This window comes from Osmerus eperlanus, chromosome 10 (assembly GCF_963692335.1).
Source record: "Osmerus eperlanus chromosome 10, fOsmEpe2.1, whole genome shotgun sequence".
NCBI lineage: Eukaryota > Metazoa > Chordata > Actinopteri > Osmeriformes > Osmeridae > Osmerus > Osmerus eperlanus.
This window is the reverse complement of record NC_085027.1, coordinates 11,283,241-11,298,937: the sequence shown is the minus strand read 5'-3', so window position 1 is coordinate 11,298,937 and position 15,697 is coordinate 11,283,241. Positions and strand designations below refer to the sequence as shown.

Here is a 15,697-nt window from a genome sequence, read left to right as displayed (position 1 = left end):
TGTGTGTTCATGAGCATATCTGTGTGTTGGACTGTGTTTGCAGTGGTTCGTCAGGCATCAGAGAGCTGAAGCCTGGAGAAGCCCAGAGGTTTGCCTGGGACAACCCTGCAGGGACCCGCAAACTCAGCTGGAGCTGCCTGGAGCACACTGGAGAACTGGACCTGGTCAAGGTCAGACACAACGCCAGATCATTTCATGTCCACAATAGTTAACTTCTCTGTTTGTCCTTTTGTATATCTAACCCAACATGAAAAATAAAAACTGTTTTGGCTACATCACAAAGCACAGAGTGCATAAAATCTTGGTATCAGTTGCATTAGCTTTGCTGAGAAACAAAACCTTTAATTTATTAATTTAATATAGATTAAATTACAGTCAATATTGTAGAGAGCTACTATAACAGGGTGTGTGTGCTTCTGTGTGTGTGTGTGTGTGTTGTTTTGATTGCCTAATTGTGTACAGTGATAACGAGTGTGTTTGGATTGTGTGGTTGCCAACCTCCAGGACGAGTGTGGTCAGTTTGCGTACGACGGGATGTCCCAGGTCCACTGGGTGTCGTTCCTGGACGGGCGCCAGCGCGTGCTGCTGTTCACCGAGGACCTGGCCGTGGTGACCAAGGCCCGGCAGGCCGAGGAGCTGGAACAGTTCCAGCAGGAGGTCAACGTGTCGCTGCAGAACCTGGGGCTGTCACTCATCAACAACGACAACCGCCAGGAGATCGCCTACGTGGGCATCACCAGGTAACACACTGCTGTGTGTGTGTGTGTGTATCTGGTTTACAAACACTTATGTATATGCGAACAGGTTAGGCTCATTTCAGTAACCCATCATCTCCAGTCGAGATGGCTCAACAATAAACTGTTAATAAAATGTTTTCGCCAGCTCTGGGGTGGTCTGGGAGATGAGACCAAAGAATCGCTGGAAGCCCTTTAACCAGAAGAACATCAACCTCCTGGAGAAGGCCTACCAGAAGCACCTGGCTGAGCCCAGTGATCCTCAGTGGGTCAAGGTGGAGACCAACATAGAGGTCAGACCAACAACACACTTGCTGTGTAAAGCACCGTGTCGATAGCCAAGATCACCAGACGGGTGAAATTGGATTACTTATTTGATAGAAGTGTTTTACATCTTCCCATCCAGGTGAACTTTGGGAAGCTACCCATGGCAATGCGCCTTCCCTTTGCTTGTAAGATCAGGAGGAACTTCCTGTCAGGGATCCATGTGGAGTTCAAACAGTCTCCCCACCAGAGGAGTCTCCGAGCCCAGCTCCACTGGCTCCAGGTACTAAGGCCCTCTCCTTCGCATTCTGTTTGATGCTCTCTCTCGCTCTCTCGGTGTGTGTCTCTCTCTCTCTGTCTCTCTCTCTTTCTGTGTCTCTCTCTCTGTCTCTCTATCTCTCTGTCTCTCTGTGTGTGTGTCACTCTCTCTTAGAATAGATACTTCTAAGATCCCCTTAATAGTTAAGATTGAGTTACAGAATGACTTCATATAAGTCAGTTTCATTATTGTGATCGTCTGTTTGTGTATTACAGGTGGATAACCAGCTAACAGGAGCAATATTTCCTATTGTGTTCAATCCAGTTCCCCCACCAAAGTCCATTGCCCTGGACTCAGGTACTACTAAAGCCCCCCAACAAACGTAAGATGGTTTGTGGCATGACATTCCCCGGGGCCAGTTTAACCCCCTGCCTTTTTTCATTTCCAAAAAGAACCAAAGCCTTTCATCGATGTGAGCATCATCACAAGGTTTAATGAACACAGTCAAGTGATGCAGTTCAAGTAAGTGTTCCACTTTGAGAAAACAAACCTGCATTCATTCTATTTTCTTTCAGATTCTTCCAGCACACACGTGCTTTTTGCCCTGCAGATGTAATAGTCACATCACAATACAACACTTGAGTATTTGAGTATTCAATGTGTGTACCTTGTAGGTACTTCATGGCCTTGGTCCAGGAGATGGCTGTGAAGATTGACCAGGGCTTCCTGGGAGCCATCTTGGCTCTGTTCACCCCCGCCACAGACCCACAGGCCGACAAGCTGAAGGTCACAACCCCCTTACCTCAAACGGCCTCCGCAGAACAGTGTTATTAGGGCAAAGTTACTGGTTATCAAATATTGCCCCCTGTTGTCACAAGAAAGACTTACTTTCTTACTTATTACTTATTACTGGCCATTCAAAATGATTGTTTTGGAGCAGAGTACATTGTATGATATATATCTAGATGTGAGAATATTTATCATCAGCACAACCTCAAGTGTCTTCAGTCTATATGCATCCACTTGATTAAGCCTTTGGCTAGCACATGAGACTTTATCAACCATGTTCATTTCACATGAAAACAACAATGTGTCCAACAGACCAAGCTGATAGAGAAGGACCTGGAGAGGCTGCAGGCGGAGCTGATGGAGGCGTCCATGACCGACACTTCTGGCCTCAGCTTCTTTGAATACTTCCATATCTCTCCCATCAAAGCAAGTAGCCTCACCTCCTCGCAATTACAAACGGGGAGAAAGTGACAAAGAGACCCGCATTCTTTTCTTCTGTGCAATTTAACTACTTGGAAGAAATCCAAATAGACCCATCGAGCTTCACATAAAGATAAGAGCATCATTGTATGGTACAGAATGCAGTTGCTCACACCCATGTCTCTCATCTCTCCAGCTGCATTTGAGTCTGTCCCTGGGCTCCAGCGAGGAGGAGTCAGACCAGCAGGAAATCGTGGCCATCCAGTCTGTCAACCTGCTGCTGAAGAGCATCGGGGCCACCCTCACCGACGTGGACGACCTCATCTTCAAGTGAGACGCCAGCGGCTCCGTTGACCCCAGGCTGGGCAGGGCGTTTCAGGAGGTGCCTTTGATAAAGTGGCACTTGAATGTGTTCTACTCTCCCCTTTTCATTTCCATGGCTGCAGGCTCGCCTACTTTGAAGTGAAGTACCAGTTCTACAGGAGGGAGAAGCTGATGTGGGCTGTGATTGGACACTACAGCGAGCAGGTTGGAGGAAACGCACCCTGTTACACTTATGTACCCCTGTAATATTTAGTCCCATTACATAACACTGTAGTTACATTATGGGCTGTAAAACCGCTCACCGCTTTGCAACTTTGTGCTACACACCTTGGGCATGTTTGCACTTACTATGCATGAAATGTTTTAAATAATGTACATTTGTTTAATATATTTTATGTAGGATCCTGTTATTTTGTATATTTACTATTGTGCCTGTCAATATGGCAGTAACATTGCAATTTCAATAAGTCTTCTCTGCTCTCTTTGTCCTCCGGCTGCAGTTCCTGAAGCAGATGTACGTGCTGGTGCTGGGCCTGGACGTCCTGGGCAATCCTTTTGGGCTGATCCGAGGCTTGTCTGAGGGAGTGGAAGCTTTCTTCTACGAGCCCTTTCAGGTAACACACACGCACATACACACATACCACACACACACATGACACACATACCACACACACAAATACCACACACACACGTTAAGAAACACACAGCCCCAGATATCTCTTCAGGGCTTGTCTGTGATAATGGATGTACTGGGCATGGCCTGTTCTGCCATCACATGTTAACGCGTGTGGGGTTTACCAGGGAGCAGTGCAGGGGCCTGAGGAGTTTGCGGAAGGCTTGGTGATTGGGGTGCGCAGCCTACTCGGTCACACCGTTGGTAAGACTCTGTGTACATGGTGTTTGTTGCAGTTGAATACATGTTTGAGTGCGTGGGTACACAGTGTTGTATATGTATACTTGTACCAAAGAGTATAGAAGCACAAAAGGCGAAGCTCAATAGTCCAAAATGGCGGCAGCGCTACCGTTGCGCCATCTACTGGCGGTTGTCAAAAACACACCAGAGCTTTGCCTCTTATGTTTCTATACTCTTTGCTTATACCTTGGTGCTGCAGTGCAGGTTGTATGTTCTGTTCCATTTTATTTCCACTAGGGGGAGCTGCCGGCATGGTGTCCAGGATCACTGGTTCGGTGGGGAAAGGCCTGGCGGCCATCACCATGGATAAGGAGTACCAGCAGAAGCGAAGGGAGGAGATGAACAGACCACCCAAGGACTTTGGAGAGAGTCTGGCCAAGGGAGGCAAGGGCTTCCTCAAGGTACTGTCTCCACACTGAGACACGTCGGGATTCTGATTCTGATAGATGACGGGATATTTGTGTATTGTATAGTTTTGTTGTGGTGACAAAATGTTGATATGTATTTCAATGGATTGGACTCATTTCGATGAAGAGACCAATTTAAATCATTCGAGTTAAAGGTTTTGTGATAATTGTGTTAAATGGATTGTGAGGTCTTGTCTACCTTCTTGTTAGTCCTCAGCGGTGATTCTGGGGTTAAGTCCAAACCTTTTAGAAATACCAAACGAAACAATCGCAAAGGTCCCTGAAAGGTCCACGCCTATTTTCTGTGCTACATTTACATTTAGTCATTTAGCAGACGCTCTTATCCAGAGCGACTTACAGTAAGTACAGGGACATTCCCCCCGAGGCAAGTAGGGTACAGTACATTTGTCATATACAGTTATTAGCACTGAAAATCCCTTTCACTACCTGTTACGTGTGACGTACCGTCCTGATGATGTAACAGGCAGTTAAGGCCCCAAAAGAGCAGCACTTCAGCTGTTTGGATGTCTTTTGTACATTGTGCCCTGCTGACCAGGAGTCAAGGTCAAGTAGTTGACCCAATACAAAAAACACAAATGAGGCTTCTCAGACTGAATGAGAAACCAGGATGTACTGTCCTCCCTGTGAACTGTGCTTTTTTGTGAGGTGAAAGGGCTATTTTTGACTATTGTGCTCATCAAGATGTTTCCATGGTACCCTTACAGTGATTAATTTATTTTGTCCCCAGGGATTTGTTGGGGGGGTAACCGGCATCGTGACAAAACCTGTTGAAGGTACATCCATGTCCTTGCAATTATTGGTCTGTTGTTTAGCGAGCATGTGCTGATTGAAACATAGAAAATGCATAGAATATTCTGCTATTCCTCGATGTGAGATTACTCAACCCGTTCACTACCAGACACTTTTATTTTCAGTTTGATGGTGACACTCACTTTAATTCATTCCACACATTGCTAGCCTTACAACCAGGTAGCATGTAGCAAAACATCTATGAGGTCCAAACCCAACCTGTTCAATTCTAGGGGCAAAGAAAGAGGGAGCGGCTGGTTTCTTCAAGGGCATTGGGAAGGGTCTGGTGGGCGTAGTGGCCAGACCCACCGGAGGCATCGTGGACATGGCCAGTAGCACCTTCCAGGGAATCCAGAGGTAGGAAACACCACATTTCAAAACTTGTTCAAATTTGAACGTTTTGTATCTTGCTATCAATTGTACATACAGTAGTAGCTACATGTTAAAATCCTTGTTTTTGCAATTTAGTTAGTAATGAATTTCATTTATACTCAGTTGCATATAGACTTTTTACACTTTTGCTTTTTACATCTTTTAATTTAACACGTGATTGTATAACATGTAGTGCTTTACGTGATTTCAGTTTGGTGTGTTTAGTGTTGTCTCTATGTGCCCACATATTCATGTACTGTGTCCTCTGTTGATACTGTTGTGAGCTGACTTTTTTTTTTTTTTTTTTTTTCTGTCTCATAAGTTAATGCCTGGGAGATGTTTTTCTATTTTATTTTATTGTTGTGTGAGTATTTTACAAGAGGTTAAAAGGTCTATTAAGTTGTGTCTGGGTTGTGGAATGGGAAAGAGGGCTAGCATGGAAGGGTTTTTCTTATGATCTAGTGACCGATAAGATGGGTAAGTCGCTGCATCGTGTGGAAGTGACAGATGCCATCATTCATTCATTTGATGTAATGCCATCATAATTATGTGCACATGCATTAGCTAACGATCACAGAACACTTCTAGGGACCACAGTCAACTACACTCCTTCAGCTGTTCTTTCCTCTTGGCTTGCCTGAGTGCACGAGCTCCCTGCACTGCCATGCAGAGTTTGGCGTGCAGTACAACTGGGAAATACTTAAGTGTCTAAAGAGAGTCTACACGTATGTCCGAAATCTCTCCCCAGTCTTGTCGTCCTCTGTGCACCTCAGTGTCGTGTATACGCTAGGTGGACCAGGGTGGCGCTCTAGGAAGAGGAAAGAAATCCCCCTGTCATCTGGATGTTAGTTACATGTGCATTTCCCTTCCATGTGGGGCTGAATCACCCAGCTGACTCTGAGGGGGGTGGTCCTGAGAAAGAAGTCTCCTCATCAGGGCTGCTGCCACATGTGGTGTTCTCTTTGGCCCTGGCTTTGTCATATCTCCTCGACCCCCCCCCCCCCCCCTCGCTTCACCATCCTGCTTCTGTGTAACCAACCGTTATACCCAAAGCACTCCCACTCACTCCCTCCCCTTTGTGAGTCTGAAATGCCGAAAAACGTACCCAACCTCACCTAATATTTAAGTGCATCGTCCATGCAATACTGTAATACTTCATCCTTCATAAACCTGATAACTAGTCAATTCTAGATAACCTGATGAAATTATTGTTCCATGCTTTCACACTAGAGAAAACTTAAGGTGAGATACCGGCACTGGGAATGACATGTACTGCTTTATGCCATGGCAACATGCTGTTATGTTTGGTCTGGCACTATTTGGAAAATGTGCTTCCAATCCAGAAAAGGCATTCCTACAAGTCTTATAAACTGATCCAAAACAAACTTTTGAATCAAACACCATTGATTAGCTGAATGACCAGTATGAGTTATTGTGATAGGTTTTGTGTTTGTTAAAGCTTATGTACTACTTTGTGTGCAGAGTATATAGACATTGGTATATACAACGTATATATCTAGGCTATAGTGTGCTGACAGTGTTTTTTGTTTGGTTGCTAGGGTGGCAGAGTCGACGGAGGAGGTGACTAAGTTGAGGCCTGTAAGGTTGATCAGGGAGGACGGCATCATCCGACCTTATGACCAGGGGGAGTCCCAGGGCTATGACTTATTCCAGGTAAACCACCACCTTTCATGTTGTAGTCCACTTCGAAAAGACAAGTTCTCTTTTATTTCCTTCATTTTTCTTTATCTGCCCTGATTCTTTCTGATTGTTAAGAGTAGTGTACCTAACTTGTAGGCAAGCCATTTGGATAATCTGTATCATTTATACTATGTGGGAGTTAGTTTTTATGTTAATTGCACTATTTCCTAAACTTTTAATTTTGTCTTTCTCTCTTTCTCTCTCTTTCCTGCAGCATGATGAGGAATAGGGTTTGGGGTTGTTGCAGTTAGAGGTTTTCTCCTAATCGTGTCATTGAAGTGATATTGATGACCATGTATATAACTACTTATGTTAATATTATTATATTATTATTTGAATGAACTAAGGCCAGTTGTGTAACAAAGTACAGTAAGTCTGTGCCATGGCCTACTTTCTTTGTAGTTTGTACAGTATATTTGTACATGCTATTCAAATATTACAGTGGAAATTCAGGCTCCATAACTGAATCCTTATGCATGCCAAAGCAAATATATCTGTTCATACTATACTTCAAGCATTTTATTTTGCCAAATGTTTGGTTAGTACAGTTATTTTTTTATTTTTTAAACAAACATTTTTCATCTACATTTATTCTGGAGAATGTATCTTATAATAATATAATGTTTTGTTGATCAAGATTTCTCATATGCTATCTACCCCTGGTGCACCGAGTGGCACTCAATGGAAGAGAATTATTTTATTAAAAAGATGTTAACAGTGTGGTAGGTTGTAGCAATATTTTTGTAAAAGGTTTGTAACATCACCTTTCAAATCATTGCTTTCATACCTGTACATAACCACTAATTTCCTGTATTTATACAATATATACTATGTTGAAATGTTGTACTCAACATTAATATAAACTTATGCAAAAAATATTTGTATAAACAATGTTTAATGCATGACCAGGTGATGTTATTTGATAAATACATTGATACATCCAATATATGCCACAGCCTAAAATAACCGAATCGTTAGCGATTGATTACCTTCAAGTTTACGAATGTATGTTTTAGTTGTATTATCCTTTCCATGTTTATTGTGACACACATTTTTGTTCAGCCTAATAAACAAATACCCATATGTAGATGTGAAAATAAGATGCAATGTATTTCTGATTTAATTGAGCAATGGGATTAATTAGCAGTAGAAATTTAGTGTTATACTATACAAACATTTTATAACAAAACCCCTAGTGAATTTAATTGAATTAATGTTTTAAACATGCACATTTTTTTTTTTAAGATGTTCACTTAATCTCCAATTAAGTAGTTCTTAGAAATAGAATATATTCATTTCAAATGTAAAAAATTATAAGTAGGAAACAAGAATAAATTATAAAATGAACAGTACCATATACAGCAAATTAACAATTTGCTAATAAATAAGTATCCTTGATTAGAAATATTACATGTCCAGTAGGAAGAAGTATTTGGTTCTTACATGCCACCATGTCTTCTGTCTTCATTCTTCTGTCCAGAGGTCGGAGATCAAGCAGCTGGATGGGGAGATCTTCAGGGAACACTGTGAGTTCCCTGGACAAAGAAAAACTAACATCATAGTGACCAACAGGTACTTACATAACCTCCATTCAACACAGCACGCATCACTTTTTTAATGTACATTTAATGCAATAATACAATTGAGCATGAGGTACACAGTCATTAAATTTGTATGTTTTCATTTTCTTTTGAACCTGTTACAGGAGAGTAATGTGTGTCAAGGAGATTGAGTTTGTGGGACACTTTAACAAAGAGTGGGAGTGCCTGTTTGAGCATTTTGTCAAACCTCCGGATGTAGAGGGAGGTGATCTGAAAATCTACTGTAAGGTAAGGATGGAAATCTACTGTCAGACCAAGGACTTGCTCAAGTGATAGTCTGGGTTTTAGTAAACACAGACGTTTTTCACTTGACAAACTCTAATTCACTCTAGTGGTATTTTTTATTGATGCATGTAAACTTCCATTCGTACAGGAACAAAACAAACTCAGGATTCAAAAGCGAGATGGACAGCAGCCAGTGAGAATGGTCCATCTCAAAAACACAATAACAGCCCAGGTAGGAAGTACATTTGAGCAGAGATATGATACTACCTACAATATTTTACTTACACAATTTGTGCTGCTTTTGATTTAAATAAACGGTGACCAGACCAGCCGGATTCTCATGTCTATGCAAAGAGTTGTAAAATGACCACAGTATTGTGTTTACCGGATAACTGGAAAGAACCACAGAAAGTAATTCCTTCCTGCCAAAATGTATTTATTGTTTCATCAGAAATGTCCTTTAAATCATTTTACAGATTGACCACTCAAACCCAATAATTTGATGTGTTCTCATTTGTATATTGAATAAATCCAAGCATGAATGTTTCACATAAATGTGTTTGTCCATCAGACACTGCGAGAGGCCATTCAGAGGGCTCAGACGGCTCAACGGCAGCATAAGATGGTCAGGCAAAAATCTCAACGCTTCCTCAAACAGGGCAACAAGCCATGAGACCACCAACTGCCCAGCACATTAAATGTTTGCACTTAAAGTCCTTTACACTAAAACTGCCTTAAATATTATGAATTAATTAAACTTAATGGATAATTTGGAAAATGTATAGAAAAGTTTGAAGATTATTGATTGTATCTGTATCAATTTGATTGTGATTGGTTGTCAAGTTTGTGCAACAGGAAAATATAGAGAGGAATTATCTATAACAAATTGTATTCGCTTGCTTACAAATGTTTGTTTTGAATTTGGTCTGCTAATGGTCTAAATGAAGTGAAATGCTGTACGGTGTTATTATACATATAAGGGTCTGCATTATTTTTTTTAAATAATTTTTTGGATAAGCTAAAATGCACTTCATGAACAATTATTGTATCACAGCACTGTGTGGGATGAAGGACAATCATACTGAATGGGGATTTGTATCTAATAAGTAAATGAAAATGCATATATCAGTAGGATGTATAACACTAATGGCTTCGAAGGCCAGTGAAAATAATTTCACTGTCTGTAGCTAAATTAGTAATGCTGTTTTTTGTTTACAATGCACTTGTTAGCTGTCCAGAATAATGGTTAAATGCAAGGAACAGTTATGGAATAAAAAATAAAATGCTCAGTCATATGTTTCATAATGTTATCACGGGCGTTTCTGGATAAACTGTCTCTGAAATAACTTTACTGAAGTTGGTGAAATATGGTGTTTGTAGAAGCCTCTCAAACACATCTAACAGGAAGATGCATTGTTTTGAGCCTTTCTCTCATTGCTGTATAACCTGAATGCTCTTCTTTAAAATATGTTTTTGTTCATCTAATTTGTTCTGTTTAAATTATTTATATTAATTAGCACAAAGCTGTGTGAGCACACTTCATAGTGCTAAGTGTACACAATATTTTGTTGATGGAATTGTACAAGGGGTTCCGATACAACTGTATTGATAGGAGTTGGATCACACTGAGAAAGCTGTAGTCCTAACTAGGACTAAACACGCATGCAGCTTAGAAATCAACAGGCCAAGAGATCCCAGAATTATTTAATTTGTCATGTCTTCTCCTAACCTCCAGAAATGTCCTTGAGGGAAGGGTAAGGTTTTTTTTTGTTGAAAAAGAGACTTCTGGAAAGCAGAAAGACCACGTGCCGCTAATGCTCTAATTATATATTAATCCACAAGTACTACTATGTAGCCTTCAATTGTCTGCTGTTTCCTACGTTATCAATTGCTTATGTTATGTTGATCAATATGTATTATATTGGTTCTCTGTTAAAGTGTCTTACAACCACAAACATATGAGCGAATCTAGTTCAGGCAGGGCAATCGGGCGTCATCCGCTCATTACCACACCTGTGGTAGCCAGCACAAGCCCATTGGGCCACGTCGGATAAGACGGCCTTAAAAGGGCGCGCGGATACGCACATACTCACCCCTGTTGTTGTATGATCAGTGCTGCTGCCACCCTCCACCATCCCCTTCTCGCCCATGCTGTCTGTATGTTCTATCCACCAGGGGGATTATATCTCTATTGCTCCCTGTCTCATATGTCATGTATGCATGCGTAGCATCGAGGAGGCAGGGAGTACTTCCCTGACGTTTGATTTTGGCAGAGTGGATAATTTATGTCCATGTCATGGTATCAATAAATTCTCAAATATAATACCTGATCGTCTTGACTGAACTAGACATTTCGTTCATACAAGCACAATGGTTGAGCCAGTTGACATAATTAAAGCCCTAATTCACAATACAGTGCTTGCGTGTACAGTTCTGCCTAAGGGGTGTTGGCTAAATTTACATTAACGTTTGTATTTTTCACTTTGCACTATGCAATGCTGTATTTTCTGTATACCAATCACATGTACGTAAGTATTCACAACCTTTGCCATGACACTCAAAATTGAGTTCAGGTGCATCCTGTTTCCAATGATCATCCTTGAGATGTTTCTACAACTTGATTGGAGTACACCTGTAGGAAATTCAGTTGAATGGACATGATTTGGAAAGACACACACCTGTCTATATAAGGTCCCACAGTTGACTGTGCATGTCAGAGCACAAACCAAACCATGAAGTCCAATGAATTGTCCGTAAACCTCCGAGAGAGGATTTTAACGAGGCACAGATCTGGCTTCAATATATGTGACCTCTTGTTCCCAGGTCCAGCAAGGACAGGTAAGTCAACTGAGTTGGTTTGTCAGACATTTTCAGCCATGTAACAGGGAGGTCACATCAGCTATCAAAATATGTAATGTCTTGTGCCCAGGTATCCAGAAGGCTGACATTTTGTGTGACCTCTTGTTCCCAGGTCTAGCTGTTAACCCTAGGTAATCGTCTTTAGGTTAAACATGACAAGGACAGATAAGTAACCTGAAATCAGTTGTTTGTATCAGACATTTTCAGCCATGTAACAGGGAGATCATATATTCTGACAAGAAAATGTGAGCCGGTGTAGATTGGTTAAACAAACTATGTTGTCTGTTTTTATTACACTGGACATTTTTCCGACATTACAAGGTTAAAAATGACATGAAGATATTGCATTGGTCAGAATAAGTGATTGTGGACATAATTCTTAAATGGGGAACTCAATGTTCCTTCCATAGTTTAAACTGTTGTAGACTTTCCTTCAATCACTTAGATTACTAAGTTCTGCTTAACCAAAAACCCCAAGGGAAAAAAGCTTTGCATATTTTTTTTTTGCTTTCAACTTCCTGTCTACCTTGCACTATTCTTCCCACTCCAAATGGCAGCATATTGAATGCTTTGTCTGCACAGATTTTGAGAAGTATTTGTGCATTTTGACAATTTAAAGTGCACAGCGTTTCAGAGCACAATGGCACCCTTCATCACAAAAGAGATGGTGCTGATGCCTTCATTTTGGAGGGAAATTAAATATTTGTGAAGCAAACACAATACAATTAAAGTGATTTCAGCCCAATTCTGTCTTCAAAGTTTACCTCTGCAGCAGTGAGGGTTTTCTCTTTTTATCTCTGACAAACTGTTTACTGACTTAAAGGTTGGGTGCAAGAAACAAATCATTTAAGGTGTCAGCAATAACAGTTGCTAAACTGTAGTCTTTTTTGGCAGTTTCTCTGAATGTAGCACTTTACTGAATCTGAATGTAATTTTTCTATTGCAATATAAATGTAATTAAATCTAACTATTGCCTATCTATGATGCATTGCCTATCTATGATGCAATCGGTGATTAATATGTCAGTGAAACACACAAATACAGATTACTTGAATTATAGCTAGGGCACAGTGCCCGCGATGTCGGTGACACACAGACTTCTGGAATCAAAGGGGAGTGCCCGTTTTCAGCTGGTGATGACAGTTCTTCTCAGTGGTTTTGGTAGCTGTATTACTCAGATCACAATTGAAATTCTGTCATCTCTGTAAAAGTAAATATCAAAGAAATAATATTATTACTCAGTATTTTGAATTGGCATGAGCTCTCTTCCTCTCACCAGACATCAGACCAGATCTCTTCCTCTTAAAATGTATCTCAATGTTAATCTTGGACATAGCCTCTCTGGCCAATCTCAATGTTGTCTGTTGGAGAGAGGTGTGTGATAAGTTTTTTTTCCAACTTTGTTGACAGCTGTGTTTCCATAATGCGTGACAGAAGAATAGTCAGTGTGTCCAGGTTGTTGGTCAGCTGTTTGTTAAAGTTAAAGGAAGAGGTGTATGCATGTTTTAAGGAAGCCACAGGGAGAGCAAACTACCGTCTCCTTATTTGGTTGGAGATGCAGGTGTACGGGACTGCACCTGACTACATCCAGTCTCTCGTCCAGCCTTACACCCACTCCCGCCACTTACGGTCTTCTTCTGAAAAAAAGGTCTGGGGGTCCCACCTCTCAAGAGCGCCCGCTCACAACCCAAGCTCTTCTCCTGTCTGGCCTCCGAATGGTGGAGGTCTGTCTCTCCACCTTCAAGAAAAGGCTAAAGACGCACTTCTTCCGGAAGAACAAAGGTACTTAAGAAAGATTTGTTGGATCAGATGTTAGTTTATTTCCTGCAGGAACACAATGACACTTATTGTTGCACTTGTTGGTTATTTATAACTGATTTAACTACTTGTACTCAATTATATTATTGTTGCTTGCTTTCCTCCAGGTACACTAGCACTTTTGAGGATCATGATAATAGTAATTGTTTAACTAACTTGGCTATCTTGTTGTTTATCATCATTGACCTATGCACTTTTTGTAAATCTCTTTCTTGTAAGTCGCTTTGGATCAAAGCCGTCTGGTAAATGTAAGTAGAAATTCAGTTATGTCTTTATTGCATTTTTTATATTGTGCACCTTTTTTACATTTTATTAAATTGAATCTTTGTTTTTTTTATGACTGCCAGGGCTGGTCTTCCCGTGACCACCACTGTGAAGGGAAACGGTTCAGACAGATGTTTCCTGCTCACCCTTGTCAGTGACACTCACTAATATGAAAGAGGGAAATGCAGCATAGAACCCATTAAATCAAAGTCACAACTTTGTATGATATATAGGTTTTGGAACGACTTGCGTATGTCTTTGAGTTCAGTCTTTACAGAAAACATGATAAGTTGTTTAGTTTATAGACTTGCTCCCTTTAGCCAGAGTTCAGGCATTATCTAGGTCAACTGTGTTGATCATTCCCACATCCCATTACACTTTGGAGTATGACAGGAGAGCAAAATAAACATAAAAAATCCCCTTTTTCTGGATACAGTATATAGGAACACCCAATTTAATGAAGTCACATTACTCTCCAAGCATACAAAGCAGCTTCTTTGAAAAGGTTTAAGGGTAAAGAAAATTATGGTGTGACATAATACAGCCATGTAACCCTAGTAACTGCACTGTATTACATGAAACACAGTTCTCACTCCCTAGTGTGAACTTCACACCCACAGTCAGTGGGTCAGAACATTGACCCCCTACTTATGACATTCTAAGCCAGGCACACAGCAAGAGGGAGCCAGTCTACAGAACAGTCCTCTCAGAGGCAAGGGGAAAGGATCCCAACTCTCAACATAAGCAGCCTGTGCTCATGTGGCATTAGCTCATACCATCTGGGGCCTGTTATTGTGCTTATGTAACGCCAAGTGGAGGGAAAGAACTCATCAGCCGCAGGTGTGCCTGCCCTCGAGTCCTTCCTAAATGGAGAGCTGAGTGACGTTACGAACTGGGAGTGTGTTTGTGTGTGTAGTTTCTGCAAAAGGGACCCTACTTCTAATACAGCCTGCTCTGTATTGCAAGTAGTGCCATCCTGATGAGACAATGTACGATGCATCCATGACGCTAGAAAAGTGTTCCAATGGATGTGTATGAACAACACTGAAGTGTTATGATCAGTTTCACTAACCTCTCCAGTTTAATTACACCTAGACACATGATGCCGGACAGTTATATACAGAATGCTGGGCCTATATCCCAGGGAGCCCAGTTTTACGAGCATATCAAAAACTCAGACATAAATGTAGAACAAGAACCGACAACCTAATGTGGCTTTTACGACCCTGAGGTTTCACGGCTTTAATGTTCCACTGTGACGTGTTCAAAGCAGGACCGAACCTGCTGGCCCTACATGGGGCATAAGACTGGAGTAGTGAGACTATGGTGCCCCAGTCTCATTCACTCCTCAGAGCTCTACTCACTTACTCCTCAACACTGCACAGTTGTCTTCTTACTCTTTAACCCTCGTGCTGCCTTCGGGTCACATGACCCAAAGGTTCACAACGAACCATCGTTGTGTTTACCCAATTTCACCCAATACAAAAACAAATAAAAATAATTTTCTTTTAACCATTGCAATGTGGGGGGTCTGAGACAGCCCGACAGTTAAAAGAAAATGCTTCACTTTGTTTTTGTATGAGGTAAATTTGTCGCAATACGACAGTGGGTCACAATGACTGATGGGTCAGAATGACCCGAAGATAACACAAGGGTTAAGACAAAGTGAAAAACTGTCTTTTTAAAAAGGAAAACATATTTGAATGACCTTGACTATTGCTCTTGATCAATTCGGAATCATTAAAATATTTGAATGATCTTGGTATTTAATAAGGGCACTTAATGTTAATATAACATTTTGAATGTGAATGTTTGTGTCATATTTCTATGATTATGTTGTAGTATTATAATTCCTACTATTATTACTGTTTATGGTCAAAATATATATTGACATTGATGAAGAATGTCAAGTTTCAAAACCCTTGGAATCTACTACA

The 15,697-nt window shown here is 41.0% G+C and overlaps 1 protein-coding gene across 6 annotated transcripts in view; it reads left to right on the top strand.

The window, feature by feature from the left end:
* The window catches only part of vps13c (vacuolar protein sorting 13 homolog C), a 49,475-nt gene extending 39,176 nt beyond the window's left edge, over nucleotides 1–10,299 (top strand). For all 6 annotated transcript variants that reach the window (XM_062471363.1, XM_062471362.1, XM_062471364.1 and 3 more), the window contains 20 exons: nucleotides 44–170; nucleotides 505–740; nucleotides 883–1,027; nucleotides 1,141–1,281; nucleotides 1,533–1,614; nucleotides 1,710–1,779; nucleotides 1,932–2,043; nucleotides 2,359–2,472; nucleotides 2,663–2,796; nucleotides 2,913–2,994; nucleotides 3,291–3,404; nucleotides 3,592–3,667; nucleotides 3,941–4,104; nucleotides 4,859–4,904; nucleotides 5,154–5,277; nucleotides 6,852–6,966; nucleotides 8,474–8,565; nucleotides 8,699–8,822; nucleotides 8,968–9,051; nucleotides 9,391–10,299. In XM_062471363.1, the coding sequence (XP_062327347.1) occupies nucleotides 44–170; nucleotides 505–740; nucleotides 883–1,027; nucleotides 1,141–1,281; nucleotides 1,533–1,614; nucleotides 1,710–1,779; nucleotides 1,932–2,043; nucleotides 2,359–2,472; nucleotides 2,663–2,796; nucleotides 2,913–2,994; nucleotides 3,291–3,404; nucleotides 3,592–3,667; nucleotides 3,941–4,104; nucleotides 4,859–4,904; nucleotides 5,154–5,277; nucleotides 6,852–6,966; nucleotides 8,474–8,565; nucleotides 8,699–8,822; nucleotides 8,968–9,051; nucleotides 9,391–9,492 (2,284 nt within the window). In that variant the 3' untranslated portion in view covers nucleotides 9,493–10,299. The remainder of the gene's footprint in view (nucleotides 1–43; nucleotides 171–504; nucleotides 741–882; nucleotides 1,028–1,140; nucleotides 1,282–1,532; nucleotides 1,615–1,709; nucleotides 1,780–1,931; nucleotides 2,044–2,358; nucleotides 2,473–2,662; nucleotides 2,797–2,912; nucleotides 2,995–3,290; nucleotides 3,405–3,591; nucleotides 3,668–3,940; nucleotides 4,105–4,858; nucleotides 4,905–5,153; nucleotides 5,278–6,851; nucleotides 6,967–8,473; nucleotides 8,566–8,698; nucleotides 8,823–8,967; nucleotides 9,052–9,390) is intronic.
* Nucleotides 10,300–15,697: the final 5,398 nt, after the last annotated feature.